A 24,807-nucleotide genomic window follows, 5' to 3' on the forward strand; every position below is an offset into this window, starting at 1 on the left:
GTCTAAATACTATGTTCAGCTGCTCTGATGGAAGACAGCTTTAAAATGGACTTTCATTATATACAGGACACACATGGAAGAGATGGAGTCCATCAGCAGTGTGTGGTTGTTTTTATGCAGCTCACATCAAATCATCACTAAATGTTTCCTTCTTATTGTTACAGTGTTCTTCCTTGGTGGCCAGGTCTTCATGAAGCAATCAGGTTCTTTGTGAGTCTGTTCTGTGCAGCAGCAGAGCGAGAACAGCAGACAGGAGAGAAGATCCTGGAGCTGTTAGCATCAGTGTGCATATATCAAACATTCCCTCTTCATGAGGGATGGATGAATGTAGATATTAATTATCTGAAGAAATATCAGACTGATTTCCTGCTGGATCTGTACTCCCATGTGAAGGTCTGTGAGACTAAAACAGGTCTGAGTGTCCTTCCATCATTACAGTCAGTATTTTCAGCTCCTGCAGTCTGGTTCATAGACCTCTCAGAGAGAAAGACCTCCATCCTCCTGGAAGTGCTGAAACTCCAACCAGAGAAGAAACAAGTGGAGATGAGAGACTGCTCACATGAAGAGAGTGAAGTGAGGAGTTTCCTGCAGTGTCTGCCTTATATCTCACAGCTCAGGTAAATCAGATGTTCTTCACATGAGTCAAATATCTGTAAGAAAAGATGCGTGTAAAAAGAAATGTTTGAAGCTCCATAAATTGTAAAGTGATGATTTTGACTTGTGGTTATTTTCTGTAAATGTCAGACGACTTTTAATGCTGGAACAGGACAACAGGATCTAAAATAAAGAAGTTCTCATCAGAAAGGTTGGATTTAGATTTGATAGGTGTAGAAATGAACTGATTTCATGTTCAATTCAATAAGTTGATGGAAGTTTTGTGAATGAAGGTGATCATGTGACATGCAGCAGAGAGTGTTGGAGTGCACACATGTGTTTGATGGAAACCTGCATGTTTGACCTGCAGCAGAATCGTGAAATGATGTGAAGAAGAACGTAGCTCAGTGCTGATACGTCAGTCCTGTTTAAAGCTGCTCTTAGAACAACAACAAGTTGACATCAAATGTTGAAACAGTTTGTGGCTTTTTGACAATGAGAGCGGCTGTTAACCATCTCTATGCTGCAGTGATACAGCCTGAAACATCCTTTACACCTGAATCCATCATCGCCATGGAAACCACATGAAAACAAACTCAACAAGTCCTTTAGGCTACGCTCACACTGCAGGCGAAAGCGCATCAAATCCGATTTTTTTGACCCTATGCAACCCATATCCGATCATGGTGTGACAGTGTGAACGGCACAAATCCGATATTTTCAAATCCGATCTGGGTCACTTTCGTATGTGGTCCTGAATCCGATACATATCTGATGTTTTAGAAAGCAACTGCTGTTTGAACGGTCATGTCGCATTAAATCCGTCTTTTACGTCACTGACACAAGACAGATGCCAATTATCAGCGCCGGAGAAGACATCGCGAACGCCTCCTGGCCATCCAGTGTAGATGTTAGTGAAACTGTTGGGAAGACAACGTTGGAGAAACGTGAACATTTTATTTGTACTGTATAATCTGCAGATTCTGACAGAAATCTGCAGCTATCCTTTGAAGCACCGCTCCTCTAAAACAGCAATAAGGATCATTATTAGGTTATCTACATTAATATGTAAATAACAAAATAACTTAAAGCAAAAATTGGGAAACGTAAAGTCCGAAGTCTTTACATTAAGGGCCATCAGTCAAACAACACTGTTTGCTCTGGGTCTAAACAGAGCGCGTTGTGTGTGACGTCTTCTTTTGCGCATGCGGGCCACTTTGAGGGTGAAGCTGCACTTTATCTGCTGACTTTGTTTTACTGAGCATGATGATGATGGTAGCAGCTCTATAGTGAGCAGCAGATGAAGATTTCAGACAGCAGAGAGTCTTCATCACTTTGTGTGTCCCCCTGCAGATGTAGAAGATGTATTAGAGCAGGATGAGTGTTTGTGTTGTAAGAGTGTGAAACAGTGTTGAGCTGCTCTGATGGAAGATGTGTTTAACATGGAGTTTCATTGTATACAGGAAGGACATGGAAGAAATGGAGTCCATCAGCAGTGTGTGGCTGTTTTTATGCAGCTCACATCAAATCATCACTAAATGTTTCCTTCTTATTGTTACAGTGTTGATTTTGTGGATCCTGATGAAGCAATCAGGTTCTTTGTGAGTCTGTTCTGTGCAGCAGCAGAGCGAGAACAGCAGACAGGAGAGAAGATCCTGGAGCTGTTAGCATCAGTGTGCACATATCAAACATTCCCTCTTCATGAGAGAAACATGGATGATGAAGATGATGGTCTGAAGCAAGATCAGTGTGACTTCCTGCTGGAGCTGTACTCCGATGTGAAGGACTATGAGACTAAAACAGGTCTGAGTGTCCTTCCATCATTACAGTCAGTATTTTCAGCTCCTGCAGTCTGGTTCATAGACCTCTCAGCGAGAAAGACCTCCATCCTCCTGGAAGTGCTGAAACTCCAACCAGAGAAGAAACAAGTGGAGCCGAGAGGCTGCTCACATGAAGAGAGTGAAGTGAGGAGTTTCCTGCAGTGTCTGCCCTATATCTCACAGCTCAGGTAAATAAGACATGATGATTTCATTTGCAGAACGTTTCCAGCATGTTCTGTGATTCCATCTTCACTGTGTTCCAGCTGTGATCCAGAGCTCTTCCAGAGTGTGTGTACATCCATTTTTGTAGGAGGCCCAGCAACTGGAGTATCTGCTGCAGCTGCTGGGCTATTACAATAAAATTAACTTTTATTAATACCTTTGGATCTGTCCCTTTGACTTCGACCCCTAGAACTAGATATATGGGCCTTTCGCACCACCAGCCCCCCATGGATGGGTCAGTGGATTCTGGGTCGGACTAAAATCCCTCTAACGCTCTAGGTCGCCCCCTGCCCCTGTCTAGACAGCCTCCAACTTTCTCCTGTACACCCCCTTACCTGATCCCAGTTTCGACACCAGCTGTCAAAAGGTTGCTTTCCCCATTCACAATGTGTACTTAGCGCGTAGTCACAGCATACCCACACGTTGTACCCTCTCCAGCTGCTGTTTGCTCCTTTACAGTTAATAAATTCACACAAGTCAAAGGTAAATGAGGTTGTGGACCCTTTAACGTAATCCACCTCTATTCCACCATATGTGCTCCTCCACATCTACGAGACCTCCGCCCCTCATGCATCGCCCACCTATTGCTCGAAAATCTCCTATGGCCGGTTCTTCTCCCTCCGTCAGATTCTGTAGCTTCTGAATCTACGCAGCCCCTCCCTCTGTAATAGGGGGCAGCTGCTTGACCAGTGCCTCCAGATGTCTGATCTTGTAGGGCTGATACACTGGTCCTCCAGTTGGACCCACCATCAAGGGTAGGATGAGCCGGGCCTCTTTTTCCGTTTGGTGACTCCGTACCTCTTCTTCCTTCTCCACTATCCCCTGATGCTGCTTCCTCTGGAAGATCAAGCGTCTTCGCGACCCCTCGGCACCATACCTCTTTCCTGACTGCAATTCCCTTTCCACCAAATCAGAGAAATTGTTGCCCACCTGGGCTGATGGTCGACTGGACAGGCCAGGCCTGGTTTCTACACTTGTCTCCACCACCTAAGTCACATTCGGCATGGGTGGTTGTGTCACAGGAGAGCTTGATGTGGCCCTGAGACCACATTCACTCTCCATGCTTCTCAGCTCTGCCAGTTCTTTATCCACTACCTTCCACCTAAGCTTATTCAGCTTCTCACTTATCATGGGCAACACATCTTTGTCGTCCTCCACAGTTCCTGCAATAATGGCTTCCCAATTTCCCTCCTTGACCTTGAATATGGTCTGCATATTGGATCCTTTTGGAAGCTCCTGTAAGATCCCTTGTTCTCTGTTTTCATCCACCGAGATGGTGTCTACACTCCAGGTGTACTGGGCTGCCAGTGTCCGAGTGTCTCTGCTCAGCCTTATCCAGTTTTTCCTTGTCTTCCTCTTTGGGTTGTTTCCTCCTCTGTCCGAAATGTGTTAGACTGGGACACTGTTTCGGGTACGGTGTACATTTTAGGACATCGTCAGGTCTCAGGAAAAAAGTTGTCAGGTCTCAGTCTCACACAAAAAAATGTCAGGTCTCAGACTCACACGAAAAAATGTCAGGTCTCAGACTCACACGAAAAAATGTCTGGTCTCAGACTCACACGAAAAAATGTCAGGTCTCAGACTCACAAGAAAAAATGTCAGGTCTCAGACTCACACGAAAAAATGTCAGGTCTCAGAACACGAGCTATCAGACAGAGAGAAAATCTTCCTGCAGGTGGCACTGTTGTCACGTCCCACCAATGACTGTAGTGACAGCTGCAGTCACGGAGAAACTTGCGTATCTCTGTTCGGGAATAGCAGATAGAGCGTAGGCTCTGAGAGGAGGGCCAGCGTTTACGCTTCGAAAACACGACCGAGTGTTTTAACCTGACAGCCTGAGGTGTTCTTCAGTAAACTGGACTACCCGACAGAAGGACCCGAGGCCCCGCTGCACTGTTTCGGTAAGTTAAATGTGTTTGTAAGCTACTCCGTAACTACCATCCTTAGCTAGGTCCTGAGACCTAGCTAGCTAAGATGTCAGGGTTCGATTAGCTAATCTGTGCAGGTGAATACATTTACTAAGAAATCAAGAGAAACGCCCCGGGCTACTCAGTCACTAATTACTGTTACTGTACTTTTATTACAAGTATTATACTGTAAAAGCAACAGGCTGCATCCTGCTTCAGCTCCTGTGCAGAGCTGAATATTAAAGATGTGCAAACAACGGCATGTTTTCAGTCTCTTGCCACATCTGTAAAGACAGTAACATTTTTTTTAAAAGCTTGTACTTCAGTAACTCCTCATTAATCAGGAACTATGGATTAAAGTACTATAGTGTACTGTAATACTGAAAAAAAATGTAAGAGAAGAACTTCAGATCCTGAGTGTGTGAGGACAGAAGAATCAGCTTTATTTCAATTTTGAGGGATAAAATTTATATCTGAGTTTGATGGTTCTGTTCTCTTTGTGATTACAGGAGCTGCCCTCAGATTCAGACCTCAGCCCCATCGAGTGACAGCAGACAGATCATCCAACATGTTCACATGTTAACTGCAAAATGAACTGATGAAAACAGTACAAAGGTTAAAGTACCACATGTGCTGTAGTGAAGGCTGCAGCTTTATTGATAAAGTTAAAGACAAAAAAACAAAAGGATTAATCACCCCTGTAACTGTGTCACTATATATCAGCATTAACAGGACCTCAGTTTGGTGTTTCACAAAGCTGCTGATCTCAGACCTGCACAGCTTCCGTTTTAAACACTTGATGTACTCAGCTGCATGAAGAGCATATGAGATTTTGTCTAACACAATTAAATAAAACCTGATGAAGGTCAAAGGTCATCACTTGTATGTTGAACTACAAACTTGTCATCTGGAATTCTTTCACAGTTTTTTGCAGATAGTGTGTTATTTACCATAAAGTGATTCAGAGTTATTCATACCAGAGTAACCAGAGAGGATCATATATTTTTAAATATATAACTTTCTACAGGACTGAATATCATATATTTATATAAAAGTCTGGAGCCTTTGGGGAGTATCCGAGTATTTATAACATTACACAAAGCAAAGGTCTCATCACAGTGTTCATGAAATGCTGGGTTTATCCATCTCCTGGGGCGGGCCTACAGAGGAGTGCTGAAGATTTCCCTGTGAGGGAGCTGCTGGTGAAGATCATGAGTCCTGCTTGATCAATGCGATAAGCTTCAGTGTTCCTGGTGTTTCTTAAATGATGCCTTTTTGAGTGGGTCAACAGAACTTCTGGCACAGGACAGCTGTGATGAAAGAAAGGGAAGAAGTTTCTCCAAACCTCTGGACCCAGAAACCCAGCTTGGTCCTGATGGTCTCCCTCGCGAGTTTCTCTCCAGGGTGAATGTAGCTGTTGATATAATATGGACTCTATTATTAAATGAAAAGAACAAATTAGACTACATTACTGAGACGTTCTGCTGATGTTTTTAAAGTCTCCATGTTACCAGGATGTAGAAGGCTCTGAAGATTTAAACAGTTTTAGATCCATTACACTCACAGTCTTATGTTAAAATCTCAAAGGACAGCATTATATTTTTGATATTAACAGTAACTCTGGGCCTCTGTGGAGTGTGCAGATGATCTCATCACTGTCTAAAAATGTATAACAAAACCTAAGGAGTGCTGAATGCTTCAATAACACAGACTATTAGAGTAGCAGGTGTGTAGCATCGCTAACTAGCTAGCAACAAGCCTCCAACACAGTGCGTATGCTAGCGGCTAATCTAGCAAACGAATTAACAACAGATCGATTTTAGAACTATAAGATGATAAACTGTGTGTCTTTTTTATAACAGTGACATGGTTGTATTTACCTTAATTAAACGAGTCGTCAGTCGTGGTAAACCAGCAAAAAAACTCGAGCAGCCGGGCTACGTAAAAAGTGTAGGGGGGCGTGTTTGCGGTCACGTCCAGCGGGTGTGTGGGCGGAAGCGTGACACAGTCGCTCCACCTCAAGTCACTACTCCAAATTTGCAAGATGGCAGCCTTCATCTGAGACTGAGACCTGACATTTTTTCGTGTGAGTCTGAGACCTGACATTTTTTCTTGTGAGTCTGAGACCTGACATTTTTTCGTGTGAGTCTGAGACCTGACATTTTTTCGTGTGAGACTGAGACCTGACAACTTTTTTCCTGAGACCTGACGATGTCCTAAAATGTACACCGTATTCGGGTGCTCCCAGCTAGATCCCTTCCCCAGAGGGTCCGGCTGTGGACTGCTCTTCGGTCACCCCCTGTAGGGTTTCCCTGCTTTGCCTATTGTGAAGTCCACAAAGCCTCCATCCACTACACAGTCTGTGTTTTCGGGCCCCAGACTGTTCCACTCTTCACATTCAGGACAGATAAGGCGTATGGAGGAGGAAGGGCGCTGGGCAACTATGTGAGAGAGGGATATGCTGACGGGGTTGCTGGGTCAAGGCTGCCCACTTCTGCTTCTTCCTTTTTGGGTAAGGGTCCAGTGTTCTCCGCTTCTTCTCTCAGCCAAGGGAATACCCCCTGACACATTATCATCCACTTGCAGTACTTACCATGTCTCTCTTTCAGTGACTTCCTCTGCGTTTTCATCTTCCTCCACACTGACCACCCCTGAGATCCCTCATCTAGTTATTTCATCCTCACCTCGCATTTTCCACCTTCATCCCGGAAGATCAGATGTAAAGAGTCCCGGTCCTCTAAGGTCTTTTGTTTAGCCTCACATAATTTCTTCACTTCCTCTTCCATGTCTTTACATTCCTGCTCTGCTTCCTTTGATGTCCCAGTGCAGGCCATGCAAATGGCCTTCTTTAACTGTTCCACTTGATCCTTCAGTATCTTTTTTCTCTACTGGGGGTCACCCCTGTGCTGTCAGCCTTTTTCCACTTTCAGAAGCGTGCTGGCTGCTCCAGCGCTCACTTCCTCTTTTCTCCAACACCTGCTCTGCACTCTCACTCGCTGCTCACTCACCCGTGCTCAACTTTATGTTTTCACCACACTATTCTGTATTCGCAGCTCTCAAAAGGAAAGAAAACTCAGTATAACAATCAAACACACCAAACCACTAAAACTTTGCTCTCTCAGTCACTACATCAACTTGCTAAAAGGATTAAAAATGAAAATAGACCACGCACACAGCCGTTTCTTCACACTGAATGAAAAGATAAAAATAAACCACACACAGTCATTTTCTTCACATTCATGCAATTAGCACAAAAACCAACACTCTTCTTTTCACAGCAGTCCTCTTAGTCAAATTCTTGATGACATTTAGCACCCCCCGTCACAGTCTGTAAACACAATACTGCCATGTACACTCAACACAATTCTTCAAAGCCTATTAACTAAGAACTATTAACAAAAATCCTTCACATCAAAATCCTCAGCGTGGTTAGCAGAATTCCTTTAGCACGTCTTCAGCACAATTAACACAGTTCTTCTGCACAGTTTATCCAACAATTAACTCAATTCTTTCAGTACAGCTTTCAGCCCAATTAACACAACAAAAAACACAACACAAACAAAAATAAACCACACACTCCGCAATAACCCTACTCAAACTCTTGTTACAATATTCGCACACCATATACTCAGCCCTCTGTAATTCTACTTACTTTCAATGTAAAAGGTGCACCTTCAGCTGCGCACACAAACTGGGCAACTTCACACAGTTATTTACTAAGCACTTTACACTTGCAACAATGCATAATAAACAAACAACCCAGGTACCTACAAACACAAACACCGTGATTCCCTAGTGGGTTTATTGGCGTCCAATGCCCAGGTCCAACCTCTTATGCCCATGTCATTAATTTAAAAGGGGTTCACAACTTTTAACCACAGATAAATTTAAGAGCATCACTGGGGACTTGAACCGCCAGTTTTAATCAATTTTAATCCCCCCAAGGTCCAACCTCTGCTGCCCAAACAACACAAACCTTCGTCCCAGACAAAGCAAAGTGGTCTCAGACCACTAGTGATTAACGGGGTCCAACTCCCGAGGGACACCTACCTGGCGCGCAGTCCAACCAGATCCACTCCCGTGTCCAGGAGATGGTCGCTTGTCAAAGCTGAACTTTCGCATTCTTAAGAGTCCAACTGTCGTACTAGTTCACATTCTGTAACTTTGAAACCAAGGTCGAGGTCCAACCTTTAATGTCCTTGGCCAAGGTCCAACTTCTAATGCCCTATTTTAAATTTCTTGTACCTTCACAGTGACACATGAAAACAACTTGACAAGACACACTTAATAAGCTTTGGATGGAACATTTACTAGAGATCTTCACGAGTGGACATAATTTAGTCTTAACTTTTCCAATCAGCACACTTTGGATATTGATCAACAGGCTGTGCTTACTGTTGAACCCCGATCCTTTTATCCCCATGACAGAACAGAGAAAACCGACTCATAGTGTGTTAAAACATTTATCTTTCTTTTATTCAATCATCTTCCGGAAGAGAGAGACCCCTGCACAGCTCAAACGCCAGTTGCAAGAGCTCTTTAACTTTAGAATCATAAGCTGTGTCTTATATGGCGCGGTTGCGCCGTAAGATGGCTGCACCGATGAGAGCTCCCAGTTATCTCAGCAAAAATGTTATTATTTATTTTGTACTGCTTTCAATTTCTGTGCGCACAGCGTGATCATACACTCGGTATGACAGACAAACGCTTCTGGAGCTACGTTCGTCAGCCAGTTCGGACTTTACAGCGGGTTTCGACTCCGTGGACGCTCTGCTGCCTGGGATCCTTTGTTTACTCGCGCGACGTCGAGGGAAACGCGCCGGAGTTTTGTGCCGAAGGCGACAGAGAAACAGCAAGCCAATATAGACGTTCGCGCCAAGCTAAAAGTGCGGACCTCTGCCTTTAACTCCGGGGATGCTGATGCATATAAAGCAGCCAGGTATGACCTCCGAAAGTCCATAAAAAAGGCCAGAAAGGACTACAGGGACAAAATGGAGTCCAGCTACCACAGCTTTGACACCAGGCGACTGTGGAATGGACTGCGCTGCATCACTGACTACAAGAAGGACAACACAGTCAGTGTTCAGCCCACTGCATCTCTTGCAGACGAGCTTAACAACTTCTATGCTCGTTTTGACGCAGACAACAGAGAGCAGATCCTCTTCCCTCAGGAGGACAGTGAGGCTGCAACTTTAACTCTGAAAACAGAAGCTGTGAGATGGACCTTTAAAAAGGTAAATCCTCACAAAGCTCCAGGACCGGACGGCATCCCAGGCTGGATACTCAGAGTGTGTGCAGACGAGCTGGCAGAGGTGTTCACCAACATCTTCAACCTCTCCCTGAGGCAGTCAGTGGTCCCCACGTCCCTCAAAGCATCCACCATCATTCCTGTTCCCAAAAAATCTGTGGTCTCCTGTCTGAATGACTACCGTCCTGTTGCACTGACATCCGTCATCATGAAGTGCCTGGAGCGGCTGGTCAAAGGTCACATCTGCTCCTCCCTCCCTGACACACTGGACCCTCTTCAGTTTGCCTATCGGACAAACAGAGCCACAGAGGATGCCATCGCCCTGGCAACGCACACCACCCTCACTCACCTGGAGAAAGGGAATACATATGCAAGGATGCTCTTCATCGACTACAGCTCGGCATTTAACACCATCATCCCCTCAAAACTTGCCACGAAGCTCGTCGACCTTGGGCTGGGAACACTGATCTGCAGATGGATTCTAAACTTCCTCACAAACAGGCCCCAGGTGGTGAGAGTCGGTAAGCACACCTCCTCACCACTCATCCTAAACACAGGTACGCCACAGGGTTGTGTGCGTAGCCCCCTCCTATATTCCCTGTTCACACACGACTGTGTTGCTAAACACGAGTCCAACATCATCATCAAGTTTGCGGATGACACAACCATCATAGGCCTCATCACAGACAACGACGAGACGGCCTATAGAGAGGAGGTGATGGCGCTGTACGAGTGGTGCCTGGAAAATAACCTGACTCTCAACATCAGCAAAACTAGAGAGATGATAGTGGACTACTGGAAACGACCAGTCAGGGAACACCAGCCCATCCACATCAACGGTGTCAAAGTCGAAAGGGTCAGCAGCTTCAAATTCCTTGGAGTCAACATCACCGAGGACTTCTCCTGGACCCTTCACACAGACACTGCTATCAGGAAAGCTCGCCAGCGGCTTTACTTCCTGAGGAGGCTGAGGAAGTTTAGCATGAACACCAACATCACCTCAAATTTCTACAGGTGTGCAATTGAGAGCTTGCTGACGAGCTGCATTACAGTTTGGTACGGAAGCTGCTCTGCCAGCAGCCGTAAATCACTACAGAGGGTGGTGAAGGCAGCAGAGCACATCACTGGCACGAGGCTTCCTGCCATTCAGGACATTTATCTCCAGCGATGCCTCCGTAAAGCACACAGCATCATCAAGGACCACAGCCACCCAGCACATCAGCTGTTCTCCTTGTTACCATCTGGCAGACGTTACAGGAGTCTGTCTGCTCGGACTGCAAGACTTAAAAACAGTTTTTACCACCAAGCCATACGACACCTCAACCACAACACTTAAACACACACAACACAGCACTCAGAAGCTACCCTGCAGCTTCACAAGTACTCTGTTTAATCTGCACTGGTTACTCCACTTTATTGTTATTGATATTTATATTTAAAAAGTGCAATACTGTAATTTTCTGCTGCTCATTCCTGTGCAATATCCCATCTGCCCTCCCGTCATATTTCTTTTCAAGATTTTCTTATTTAATCCCTAGTGTACATATATTTATATTTATAGATACATATATATTTAGTCATCTTTTCTCTTTTACCATGTCTCTCTAATATTTTGCTCCTTACTATTTTTCTATTTTTTTATTATTTTATTTTATTTTATTATATTTTCTCCTACTGTATCATGCTGCTGAGTGACTGCTGCTCGTCAAACATTTCATTGCAATGTTGACCCAGTGCTAACTTGCATATGACAAATAAAACTGAAAACTGAAACTGATTTCTGTACTTCAGACGTCACACAGTCTCAAACATTGCTTATATGAAAAGTTCCTCTTTTCTGTGTCTGATTTATTAATATGCCTGTGCACTAAAACTTCCTGTTTTTCAGTCTGGCTGAGCACTTAGTTTGTGAGTCAAAGGTGGCCTTGCTCTACAAGCCTTCATTATTAAAGTACATAAAACAATATAATGAGCAGATACACATTAAAAAATATTTCTTTTATCCCTAACATTACCTTCTTACTTTTGTGGGCCCACTCCACTTGCTTCGATCTACCGGATCCTGTCTGTCCACTTGAACACTACTGGACTCTGGATTCCTCCATCCCAACCTCCTCAAACGCACCACATCCGGAGTCACGGCGCCAAAACCTGTGGTGTGGGGTTGAGAACAAACAACCAATAGTCCAGATAGGTCCAGTCAAAACAATGATTTACTGAACACACGCGTGGGAAGATTTATACAACATCACTCTCTGCATAGATCTCAACTAGAAAGCACACTTCCTACTGTTTTTGTATATCCACAAAATGTTTTTCTTCTAAGGCCCTAGGCTTTGCATGTTCACTAGCTTCTAGATTGATATATCATTAATAAAAGCCCTATTGTATAATAATGTATTTTCCACAAGGTGCTGTCCTTTTTAGACACACAGCACAACTATACAGTCTGAGGCAGGAAGTGAAACCATGACTCTCTCTTGTTCTTCTAACAACATTTATCTGCTGTCCACTTTGAATTTTTAGTGCTTGGTGTTCATCATTTCTGCTCTTTTGTCTCGTTGATCTTCAGGCTTTCCATCGACATGTCCTTGTTGCTGTCTCAGTGGGTAAGAAGAGGCAGAGCGACCTGTCGGCTGGCTGTTGAAGAGCTTTCTCTTGTGCCTAAGAAAGCTCGACCATCACATAGAGTATTGTTGAGGGCTGTCAGTAGTTTGGCTTCCCTGCTGAGATACTGGACAGTCGGACGGTTAGACCTGACTGAGACCTGCATCCCTGCTCAGGGTCTCACTGCTCTGCTGCTCCACAATGGTCCTCTAACAGTCAAGTAAATGTCTTTCCTGAACATCACAGGACAAATAAAATGTAGATTTTACTTTAAAGCTTATTTTATATTTATGATCTCTGCAGACTGAGTGAAGAGAGCTTCCAGCAGCTTCTGTCTCTCCTCCATGAAACCCAGGACAAGGACTTGACGTTGTCCTTCTTGAGTAAGGTTGGTGGAGACCTGACCTCCTGCTGTCTGAGCTGGGAGCTTCTTCACTATCTGCTGCAGCAGCCGTCAGCTCAGACCATCACTGTGGACCTGAGGAAGAACCTCTTTTTACAGGAGGAGACCACACGTTTGCTCCCCTTTCTGGACAGGATTGTGTTTAAAAGGTGCTGAATGTAGTTTGATCTTTTACACAGTTTCTGCTGTTTAATCAGGAGGATTTGAAATTCTGTCTCATCTTTAATCAGCACTTTATGGATCCTTTAAACAAAGGTGGAAATAAACTCTTTGTTTTCAGGCCCAGTCCCAGCTTTGTGATGAGCTCCATCAGAGAGCTATACAGAGCTCACAACAGTCACGCTGTACCCAGTTTGCTGAGGTCACTCGGTCATGTGATCAACCTGAGCTGCAGACAGCTGGACTCAGTGGACTGTGCTGCTCTGATCTTCATCCTCAAACATGGAGACAGAGTCAAACTGAACCTGCTGTGGACCTCCATACCAGCAGGGGGAGTAGAGTCCATCCTCCTCATGCTGGACAGCGTTTCTCATCTCAGGTCAGATATTAGAGCTCGTTTCTCTGCGCTGCACCTGTGAGTGCTGAACAACACATTGCACTTTATTGTAACATAATTACACTGCTTAATAAACAAGCTAATATTTTACTGTTAGTGTGAGGAAAAGATTATTTGAACAGCTGAACAAGAAACTCAGGGTTACCATAACAAACACAGACCAGTAAACAGGATTAAACAGTAACTGGAGTCGTTGTTGATGTTTACAGACAGTATACTGGTTTGAACAGATGGCTTTGAGTTCAGTTTTCCTGATCTCAGGAGGAAAGGAGCAGCTGATAGTGGTGTTCATAGTGGCAACATGTATGAACAACAATGTAGTTAAGTTAATGCTTCATATCTTATATATCATAGCTGGTAAGAGACGGTAATTACACTCTGATGACACAAACAACATGTTATCACTATAGTATGTGTTCTTTAATGATGACCAGATCTTTATTTCACTATTTAACATCGAGGGTTTCATCACAGATGACCCGCCCCGACTGTTGTTTAGTCTCTGAGACTCACACAACCTTTTCTTTAGCATTAACCCACTGTCATGGCAACAGTGAGAGCAGTTTGTTGTATTTTAATCCAACACCAACTTTACTATGCAACAAGTTAATTCTTTAAAAGTATATTATTGGAAACAACTTCTATGAAGTTTATGAATGAGTCCCAAACATTTCTGGTGATCTTCAGTGTTTCCCAAACTGCAGCCTCTGATTTGTGTGTCACGTTTGTGGTTTTACTAAATGGTATCATTAGCATTATTGTCATTTTACTCTTAGTCAATTGAAATTGGTCTAAGTATACTTTTTATTAATTACAGTTATTATAAAGTGTTGTCATTACACCTCCTGGGCTACTTTTATCAGTTGCTCAAACAATAAGCTGAAGGCTGGAATTCATAAGCTCGTCTGCAGACACATTTGAATTAGACCCATTAAAATAATCTGCAACACGCTGTGTCTCTGTGGCTTCCTGGACACAAAGGAGACATTTACTCTTCATCACTGCTGACAAATGATGCCTTTAATCTGATTATAATGCAGTAAATTATGAACAACGAGTTACCAGATAAACTGAGTCCTTTTCATTTAAAGCTGTTATCTGTTTACATCCACCTGCACAATCAGCCCAAGAAGTAAACTGGGCTCAGTGTGACTTTGTCTTAATAACGTGAGAGTGCTGTGCATAAATTCAGCATCTAATTACAATAATTTATCTGCTGCTATAGTTCATAGATGCTATTCTCAAAATCCTTTAGTTTTAAAGATCAACACGTTTTATTGAAGCCAGCATCTATAATTTTAGTTTTTCTGTCTCCATGTGTTTCTTTCCAGTGTTGACAGGAACCAGCTGCTGAGGTTCATCCACTGCTGTGCTGCCTGTGACGTCCAGCAGGAGGCAGCGTCAGGCCTGCTGAGGACTCTGCAGCACAGCTTGGATCTGTCCTGCCCCTCCTGTGTGGAGCTACCAGAGGAGGATCAGCCTGAGCCTCTGAGTCTGACTGCTGATGATTGCAGGGCCGTGTCCACCATCCTGACACAGGGCAGCGGGGACACACAGCTGGACCTGCGAGACTGTGAGGTGGAGGACAGCATGCTGGACTTGCTGTTTCCTGTCCTGCACAGGGTCCACCTCAGGTGGGAAAGACCACAGAAGAGTCTGAACCAGAGAGAAGCTGGTTCACACTGGTGTTGATGCATCCTGACAGTTTCTCTGTTTGTCCTGTTTAGAGTCAGTACAACTGTCCTCCTCCAGTTGCTGTCTCTGGTTCCTGTGAACAGTGAGAGGGACACAGTGAGGCGGGCGGTGTCCCTGTGTAGAGCCCTGGGTGGAGAGCTGGATCTCAGTCACAGCACGCTGGATCAGAGGGCCTGTGGGGCTTTGGTCCAGATGCTGGACTTGTGTGAAGGGCTGACAGAGCTGGACCTCAGTCACTGTCAGCTCACTGACCAGCTGCTGCTCCCTCTCATCACACATCTGCACAAAGTCCAAGTCCTGGAGTGAGTGTCACACACTGATCCTCCTCTGGGAGGCACCAATACCCATCAGCCTGTTCACACACACTGCAGTAATATAGTGTGCAGCGATCACTTGGAGCCACTTGTTGTGTTTGTGTTACAGTCTGAGTCACAATCAGATCACCGATGCTTCGACCGATGTGTTACTGCAGCTGCTCTCCATCAACCCCTCCATCCACTGTGTGCGGTGAGCCAACATGAAGGAGTTTCTGCTCAGACTCTCAGAGGAATCATTCACAGCCTGAGCTCACGTGGATTCATGTTGTTCTGTGTGAGTGACGTCTGCTCTCTCTGATTTGGTCTCTTTCTAGACTCTTCAGCAACAACATCGTGCACACAGCAGCCTTCAAGGAACACACGCAGTTTGAGATCTGGTGAAGCACTCGCCATCATCCTCGTCGTCATCGTCATCATCATCATCATCATCATCATCATCATCAGGGAGATGTAGTTTTATGGTCTCAGTAAAAACTTTCATAATTGCTTCATGCTAATCTGTAATGTACAATAGCAATAATAATAAGTAAGCGTTAATAACTACTTTATAGTATTTTCTTTTTCGTGTCGTGATTAAAATGCTTGTTTTATTTAATTATGTAGATCGAGCACATCTCACAGTTTCTTTCTGAAGCTCTGCAGATTTTTATTTTATGGCGTTCTGATTGAAGCCATCTAGTGGTCAGCCTAACTAATACACATCAGGTTGTATTATTGTGATGAAAATATTTCCAAATAGTGAAAAAACAAAGTGAGGCTGTAACAGCTACATTGTACAGTTGTGAGTCGTCTTTGTTTATTTTTGGTACTTTTGCAATATTTGGTGTACTCGCACACAAATGTTGATTCCACAAAATACAAACAGATACTGAAAAGTGTAACAGCTGAATCTGTTATTGAACAAATAATGAACAAGTTCTCACAATCATCTCTTTACGGTGGAATATAATGTTTAAATGATTTGCCTGTGTATAATAAAGTACAACAGAACATATCTGAAATGACTCAGGGCACCACAATAAAAGACATAAAAGTGAGGGGAGGAGGCAGATTCACAGATGTGTTCGCAAGTCTGCGAGCCAAACGTAAAGATGAAAAGGAGAATAGAAGCATTCCTGCATAAAGCAGCAAACAAGTCGATTTAGCAACATGTGAATAATGAATGTGATGAACTGAGGTCATCTTTGCTATAGCTCATGACTCAGAAACAACAAACACAGCTAAGGCAGAAAAAATGAATGAACTGTTCCCTGCTCTAAATGTAGCTTTTTACTAACCCAAAAGTTGATTCTGTCCATCTGGATGTAGAGTTTTCAGGGGGAGAAACATCTTGTCACTCATCTAAGTGACTTCTTCAGACTGTTGTAACTGCAGTGATTCCTGTGACAGAGCTAAGCTGACTCGTTTACAGAATCCTGAGTGAATTTGCACACAAAAGCAAACATCCAAGTCCAAACTTGCTGTAACTGATATTAAGACAAAAGACAGCGTTCATCTTGAGTGAGTCAGGACTCCACCTCTAATAGAACAAAGAGGGCAGAAAGCTACTCATATGAATATGAGATTCTTGTACCTCCATGCCACAATGAATGAATTCTTCACCCCAGTGAAGACGTGATCGTTTTCTCTTCATTTTAATAAACGGAGCCGTTTACTCTTTGGTCCCTAAAACATATCACAAAAAAATTCATTAGAAACATCTAAATTAGCTGTATGTAAGCAGCAATACTGTCACGGTCATTTTGACCCAGCAGTTTAAGCTTTCTGTGTTTTCTATCATATTTGCATTATGTTGAGGATTACTCCAGATTTCCCAGGTTATTCTGTTCAGCGTTGTTTATTAGATTTCCCCCTGTGTTGTTGTCCCCTGTTGTTGTCCCTACGATGCTAAAGATCAGAAGATCCAGTGTGACATCATCGTTACCTGGCAACAGAAGACCTCATCTGACTTTATTGGAGGATATTTACACCAGCAACACTGTTTAGTTTGATATGACGGATTAACAACATGCTGTGATATCCAGTTCATCTGTAATAGATACTGGATCTAATTAGTCAGCAGATATTTGATCAGCTTATTTATAACTATACTAGAAACAAATACAACCGTGTTGGTGATTCATGCAAACTTGCATATCAGCCTTTTAAGGTTTTGTAGTATTGAGAACAAAGAGGTTGTGTTAGGGCTGAAAACCCCGACTTGTTCTCCTCTGCAGGTCATCAAATGCACCACAGAAGTTTGTATTTGCACAAGCCTGCATATGTTTGATGGCTTTATTATTCTCTGTTCAAAGACAATAAATGTGGAAAATGTCTCATGTAGTATCAGCTTCAGAGATGGGCAGTAACGCGTTACTGTAATCCGATTACTTTTTTCAAGTAACGAGTAAAGTAAGGGATTACTATTGCAAAAACGGTAATTAGATTACCGTTACTTTCCCTTAGGAATGTTGCGTTACTGCGTTACTAAAACCGTGATTTTTTTGCGAGAATGTCTCATGACAGTGACGTAAGCGAGTGCGACGTTCCTGACAACAGCTGTGTGCAGATCAACAGTGGATCATATATCCAGTGCGGGAGAGAGTATGAGTGTGCAGCGTTTAAAGCGTGGAAGTACTGACCTTACTTTGAGTTTGATTCCATAAAAAGTGACAAAAACATTAGCGTCTGTTGTGTGTGCGAAGAAAACTTCTTTTTACAGCGAAAAAAACCCCCTAAACTTCCAAGCAAGCATCGAGTGCGCTACGACGTAATGGGAAATTCACAGAGAAACTCGCGGATTCTTCCACTGACCGCTGCGGCACACCTGCACCAGGGTAAACCTCCGACTACCCACTCCTGCTTTACAGGTGAAAATAGAGCAAAAGGACCGCTAGTCTTTGATTTTATTTATTTTCTGCTGTGTTTTACTTGCATCTGAAAGAGTGAGTGTAAACACAAAAAATATATATATATATATATTTTATGTGCTGGAATGTGCAGAAAATAGGTTTAAATGTTAAACTAATTTCTTCCAGTCAGTGAATGTTGCATATAATTAAATTTTTTGCTTGATGCATAAAGTTAAAAGATTAAAACTAATAAAACAAGTTTTAAAAAGGGACTTTTCAATTTGATTACATTTTGTATGATGGATTATGCAGAAAAAGTAGAATTGGGCTGAAAGATCTATCGCTTTATCACCTATTCAGGTTGTAAAACGTGTTTTTTAAAAGTAACTAAGTAATTAATTACTTTTGAAAATAAGTAATCAGTAAAGTAACTGGATTACTTTTTTGGGGAAGTAATCAGTAATTAATTACTGATTACTTTTTTCAAGTAACTTGACCAACACTGGTGGAGATGCTGGCCTGGTCTAATTCCACTGAATGTAACACTGTGGAGTCTGAATAAGACAAAAATATGATCATATGTACAGTCAAACTGTTAGCATAAGAGAAACTGTAAAGTGTCACTTAGCTTATTATATTTTTGAGTGAAATTTCTCATTCTACATTTTTTCACACAAATGCAAAATCATAAATGTCAACATAAAATGTTCCTAAGTCCCCTAAAAATTTGTCACAATTTTATTCAATTATTGTGATTAGATTTTATTTTTCAATCTAAAAAAAAGTCACAAATGTTGGTATTTTTGCAAAGGTTGCCTGCTAATAACCAGCTAGTGCTGATACTAACGCCATTCACCATAGGCTATTATTTAGTAAATGTACTGTTCTCTCTATGTGTTAAACTCCCTGAGTGTGAACATAGATAAACAGCCAGCCAAACTCCTTTTCAAGAGCCAGGAAGGTGAGCGTACTTGCTCCTTTAATGACTCCAAACATAGCAGTCATCTTGCACTGACATCATTGAACTGGAGTGAAACTAGAAAAACACATAATACAAAACTCTTAATCGATTGTCATATAATCAGCAGGTAAATATATTCAGGCACTTACACAGGAGACTATGAAATAAGTATACTGTAGATATGCAAACTGATATTACTACAAAGAAAAACAAGCAGGTAGTGGGTGAGCGTACACTTGTATCATTAGCTCAGAAGCTACACCCTATAACTGCACTTCAAAGAAGGTACAAAATAATGTCTCAAAACACCCTATTATTAATTGCTTAATATACAAAGAACTGACAAAACTTACGACTATTGCTTTCTGAAGGACTCTTTTGAAGGATTGCTTTGGATTCCACATGAATTATTACAAAGGTGTAGCCATGTTCTCTGCATTTCCTGCTTCCTGTCTAAGCACATGTCAAAAATAAAAGCCTTCCTGTCTATCCAGATGTCAAAATAAAAGATTCACAATTTTCCGATGTATAACAATAGAAATACACTTTACACTTATTTGTGTCATTAGCATATGAACATATTGAAAACAGAACACTCCCCGTCTGGCATTCCCAAATATGCCACTTCATGCTTAACTGTCTTTGGTCGACTTCTGACTCTCTATTGATAAGAGCAAAATAACATCACTTATAGGCCTTGAGAAAGTCTTTACTTTGCCTTGTGATGTTGTTCTGACTTCCACTTTGCGCACCTTCCCATCACTACTTGGAAAGGTGGTAGTGACCAACCCCATCAGCCACTCGTTACGAGATGACTGCTTCTGTTTGAGCAACACTACATCACCCACTTGTAAGTTGCGACATGCTACTTGCCACTTGCGTCTTGGATGCAGAGTGTGTAGATATTCATTTCTCCATCGGGTCCAGAATTCGTCAGCAAGTGCCTGTACTCGTCTCCACTGGCACTTCAAAAGTTCTTTTCCAACAAACTCGCCAGCTGGAGGTGGTACACCAGGTTTCTGCATTATTATCATAGCGGGAGTCAGCAGCAGTGGTGAAGAAGGATCGGAGGAGACTGGGATCAATGGGATTGATGGCATTGATTATAGCAGACACCTCTGCCATCAAGGTACAGAGCACTTCATGAGTCAGGGAACTTTGTTTACCGTGAGACAACATGGAGTCCAGTATCCTCCTGGTTACACCAATCATGCGCTCCCACACACCTCCCATATGCGAGGCATGTGGAGGGTTGAACTCCCATGTACAGCCGTGTTCGTAGAGGTATCTCAGGATCTTGTCTTGACTCTGATCATCTTGTCTTATTCCTAATTCAGAACATGCTCCAACAAAGTTTGTACCACAGTCTGACCTCAGCTGCTTCACAGGCCCTCTTAAAGCAAAAAGTCTACGTAGTGCATTGATGCAGCTACTTGAGTCCATGGACTCAATGATTTCTATATGCACAGCCCTGGTACTCATGCACGTGAAAAGGATCGCCCATCGCTTACTCTGAGCTGCTCCACCTCGAGTTCTTCGGGTGATTACCTCCCACGGACCAAAAACATCCAACCCTACATATGTAAAGGGAGGAGACATGCTCAGACGTTCTGGGGGAAGGTCGGCCATTTTCTGGACTTCCAGTTTTCCTCTCAGCTTTCGGCAGACAATACAGAAATGGATTACAGAGCTAATCAACCTTTTGCCAGCAACAATTGTTAAGATCTCCCAATTCTTTGACTCTTTGGGCTGAAGGAAGGACAATACTCGGTGTATAAATGCTCAATCAACAATCCTTTATTTCCATACAATTCAACACTTTATGAGCATAAGCCATCCAGATGGGGAGAAATGCATGAAGAGGGTCACAGCAAATCTCAAACTGGTGGAGGGTTACTCAAGCTCTTATAGCCTTTAGTGGCCCCCACCTAGTCGTAAAAGCCTAAACATTCACATTCTTTCTCTGTTACGGCGCCTAAGTTATGACCTCGGCTCCTTGTCTTTCTGCTCTCTGTAAAGGTGGGGGTATGGAATGTGGTCTGTCTCTTCTATTATCGGCACAAGGTCCTCTGCACACAACATTCTCTTCATGATTCAGCAGTATGAAATGTCAAGAAACAGTGTAACACATTCACAGCAGATCAAGGGTAGTGCACACCTGTCTAACAGAATCCAAAGTTGGTCACATTCTATCAACCCAAAAATATAATGGAACACCTGTCTAACAAACTACAAAAATGGTCATGTTCTTTTAACCTAAAAATATAATGGAAACTAAGCTACATACACAGCACACAATCTAGACTAAAGGATATTATATGACCTACAGCAGTTAACATAATTCAACTACTTTAACTACAGATATAAGATAACATATGATAACAGAATAATCTCACACAATCCACAGGCCTTCCGCTCTGATTGCCCCTTCTGTCAACTGTCGTCCTTGATGTTTTATCTTTTGATGGTAATGGGTCACTAGCAATTTGGTCACATGATTCTGTTTTGGGAGAATGATTGGATTTTTCATTCCAAAACTGACAGTGGAGTGTTTCAGACGTCCACCAACCCGTAAAAGACCGTTGCACATGAAAGGGTCTAGCTTGAGGATTGTGCTTGTCTTTGAAATTGCTCTATTCTCTTGCAGTGCAACATACTCTTCTGGATAAGCCTCCCTTTGGACCAACCTAAGTATGGTCAGCTTTGCTGCCTCCAGTTCTTCTGGAGTATGAAGTTTGTTGCACATATGCCATCCTCTACATGTATTTGGGGGGTTGGTACTGAATGATTGAGTCTGGTGGCTCAAGAAGGCAACTGCTCTCAGTAAAGACCTCCAGGTGGAGAAGCGTTGGAACCTATTTGAAGTCAACTTACCCTCAGTTATATGGGTAGCACAGGATGTCAGCTGTGGTCTTACCTCCACATCTGCATCTGGTTCCACCAGCTCAAAGGGCTCATGTGTTTCAGCCACAGGAGGCTTGTGAAGAAAATCTGGACCTGTAAACCACATAGTCTCTCCAAGCCGAGATGCTGGGACCGATCTGGTGGCTAGGTCAGCTGGATTCTGATCTGTTGGCACGTAGTGCCACTGCTGAGGAGAAGTTGTCTGTCGAATTCGGTGAACACGATTGTGCACATACACATAGAATCGTTTAGAATCATTGTGGATGTATCCGAGAACCACCTTGCTGTCACAGAAAAACTTCACAGTATCAGGTTTAAGATCGAGTTCCCTGAGGATTAGTTCTGCCACTTCGACGGCCAGCACTGCCCCACAGAGTTCCAGGCGAGGGATTGTGGGCTCTGGTTTAGGAGCTAGCTTGGCTTTCCCAAGTACAAAGCCGACTCGACACTGTCCATCTGTAGTGATGACTTTCAGGTAAGCTACTGCTCCTATGGCCCAGTTTGAGGCGTCAGAAAATACACACAGCTCAGTATACATGGCAGTGGAGAGGGACTGTTGTATGTAGGCACGAGGAAGCTGAAGATTACTTAAATCCTGTAGTGATCTTCTCCATGTTTCCCATTCATTTAACTTGTTTGTGGGAAGTTCTGTATCCCAGTCGCATATGTCAGCTGAAAGTTCCCTTAGTAGTGCTCGTCCTCGGATGGTCACTGGAGCAGCCAAGCCCAGTGGGTCGAAGAGGCTGTTAACTGTCGATAGCACTCCTCGGCGAGTGAAGGGTTTATCGTCAGCTGCAACTTTGAATGTGAAGGTGTCAGAATCTATCCTCCAGCACAGACCAAGGCTTCTTTGTGCTGGGAGAACTCCTCATTTAGCGCCAAGTCTTTTAAACCTGTAGCCAGATCTTCAGGGGTGAAAGCCCGCATCACTTTGATACTGTTGGAGGCAATCTTATGCAGTTTAAGATTAGATTCTGCCAGTGATGCTTGAGTGCGCTTGAGAAGGTCAATAGCCTCTGCTTCTGTCGAGAGAGAGATCAGTCCGTCGTCCACATAAAAGTGTCTCTCCACAAACTGGCGTGTGTCAGGTCCGTATTTGTGCTCACCCTCTTGGGAAGCTCTTCGAAGTCCATATATAGCGACTGCAGGTGACGGGCTATTCCCAAACACATGCACACGCATGCGGTATTCCCCTACTTCCTTTCTCAGGTCATGATCTTTGTGCCAAAGAAATCTTAGATAATTTCTGTGGTCCTCTCTCACCATGAAACCATAGAACATCTGTTGGATGTCGGCTGTCACAGCAACAATGTCCTTTCTGAACCTGAGCAGCACTCCTAACAGGGAATTATTTAGGTCAGGGCCTGAGAGCAGGACACCGTTAAGAGAAATGCCACTTTCTTGTGCGCTTGAGTCAAATACCACACGTATTTGATCGGGTTTTGGGGGGTGGTAGACCCCAAAAATGGGTAAATACCAACATTCTTCATGTTCTTGGAGAGAAGGTGCCTTCTCAGCGTGCCCATTTTCAAAGAGCTTCTTCATGAACGCAATGAACTGCTCTTTCATTTTAGGATTTTTGCCCAATGTGCGATCCAGAGAGTGGAGACGAGACAAGGCTTGAGCACGGTTGTTTGGTAGGCGTGGTCTGGGCAACCTGAATGGCAGAGGAGCAACCCAGCTGTTTTGTTCATTCTGACAGAACTCCTTCTGCATGATGTTCAGAAAGCTCTCGTCTTCAAACAACAAAGCCGGTTCATTATCACATGTCTGTCTTGTGAATACGCTTACCCCAAGTTTTTCCTCAGCAGGCATGTTGATGGAGCCATAACTGGACAGGCAAGGGTAAATATCGGGTCTTTGCTCCCCGCCATACGTCAACTTTTCTTTCACAGATATTTCATTCTGACATGGCACCATGAAAGATGGACGTCCATTAGGCAAGACACTAGTCTTATAGACAGCTACAATAGGCTTGTGTGCCCTGTTGATGCAAACTTCCCCAACTATCACCCATCCCAAATCCAACTGCTGGGCAAAGGGAGCATTGTGGGGGCCGTTAATTTGTTGCCTTACTTTGTGCACACGTATGAGATCTCTTCCCAGTAAGATCAAAATCTGTGCTTCGGGATCTATCTCAGGAATGTAAGGCGCTATGGGCATCAAGTGGGCATGGGAACGTGCAACCTCTGGTGAGGGGATTTCAGACCTGTTGGTCATGATGTCATTACATTCAATGAGTGGAGGTAAGTCTAAGCACACTTCACCGTCTAAAGCCTCAATCTGGAAACCGACTGCCTTTCTCCCTGTCATCTCAGTAGTACCAGCGCATGTCTTCAGCAAGTACGGGGAAAGGTTGCTACTGATCCCGAAGAGTTGGAAAAACTCAGATTTGGCCAGCGAGCGATTGCTCTGGTCATCAAGGATGACATACATCTTGACTGAGCGCTCTCGTTGTCCCTTTGGAAAAACTCGCACCAGGCAGACCTTAGCGCAAGATCGTTCAAGGAGACCATCTCCACAGACTTCAGTGCACTTTGAGGTTACCTCTGTTGTGGAGTTGTTTCGCTGGTCTGTATCTGACACTGATGCAGGAGGCGACACTTCTGGGAGAGTAGTCTCCGGATGAAGAGCAGTGCAGTGCTTATCACTCTCACATTCATTGCACTGTAGCTTCATGTGACATTCCCTCGCAACATGAGTAACTGAGCAGCACCTAAAGCACCGTCTGTGGTCCTTTAA

General features: G+C 43.5%; 2 protein-coding genes across 4 annotated transcripts in view; one reads left to right on the top strand and one right to left on the bottom strand.

Annotated features, from left to right (window-relative positions):
- LOC146377006 (uncharacterized) overlaps window positions 1–16,363 on the top strand; it is a 34,020-nt gene extending 17,657 nt beyond the window's left edge. The window contains exons 8-16 of the mRNA XM_084944965.1: window positions 165–617; window positions 2,156–2,602; window positions 12,364–12,618; window positions 12,702–12,950; window positions 13,082–13,339; window positions 14,689–14,991; window positions 15,085–15,354; window positions 15,476–15,559; window positions 15,684–16,363. Of these exons, the coding sequence (XP_084801091.1) occupies window positions 165–617; window positions 2,156–2,602; window positions 12,364–12,618; window positions 12,702–12,950; window positions 13,082–13,339; window positions 14,689–14,991; window positions 15,085–15,354; window positions 15,476–15,559; window positions 15,684–15,750 (2,386 nt within the window). The 3' untranslated portion in view covers window positions 15,751–16,363. The remainder of the gene's footprint in view (window positions 1–164; window positions 618–2,155; window positions 2,603–12,363; window positions 12,619–12,701; window positions 12,951–13,081; window positions 13,340–14,688; window positions 14,992–15,084; window positions 15,355–15,475; window positions 15,560–15,683) is intronic.
- The window catches only part of LOC146377003 (NACHT, LRR and PYD domains-containing protein 12-like), a 554,927-nt gene that overhangs the window by 105,673 nt on the left and 424,447 nt on the right, over window positions 1–24,807 (bottom strand). The window lies entirely within an intron of this gene.

The sequence above is a fragment of the Perissodus microlepis genome, chromosome 11 (genome assembly GCF_051167445.1).
Source record: "Perissodus microlepis isolate ML-2025 ecotype Zambia chromosome 11, ASM5116744v1, whole genome shotgun sequence".
Classification (NCBI taxonomy): domain Eukaryota; kingdom Metazoa; phylum Chordata; class Actinopteri; order Cichliformes; family Cichlidae; genus Perissodus; species Perissodus microlepis.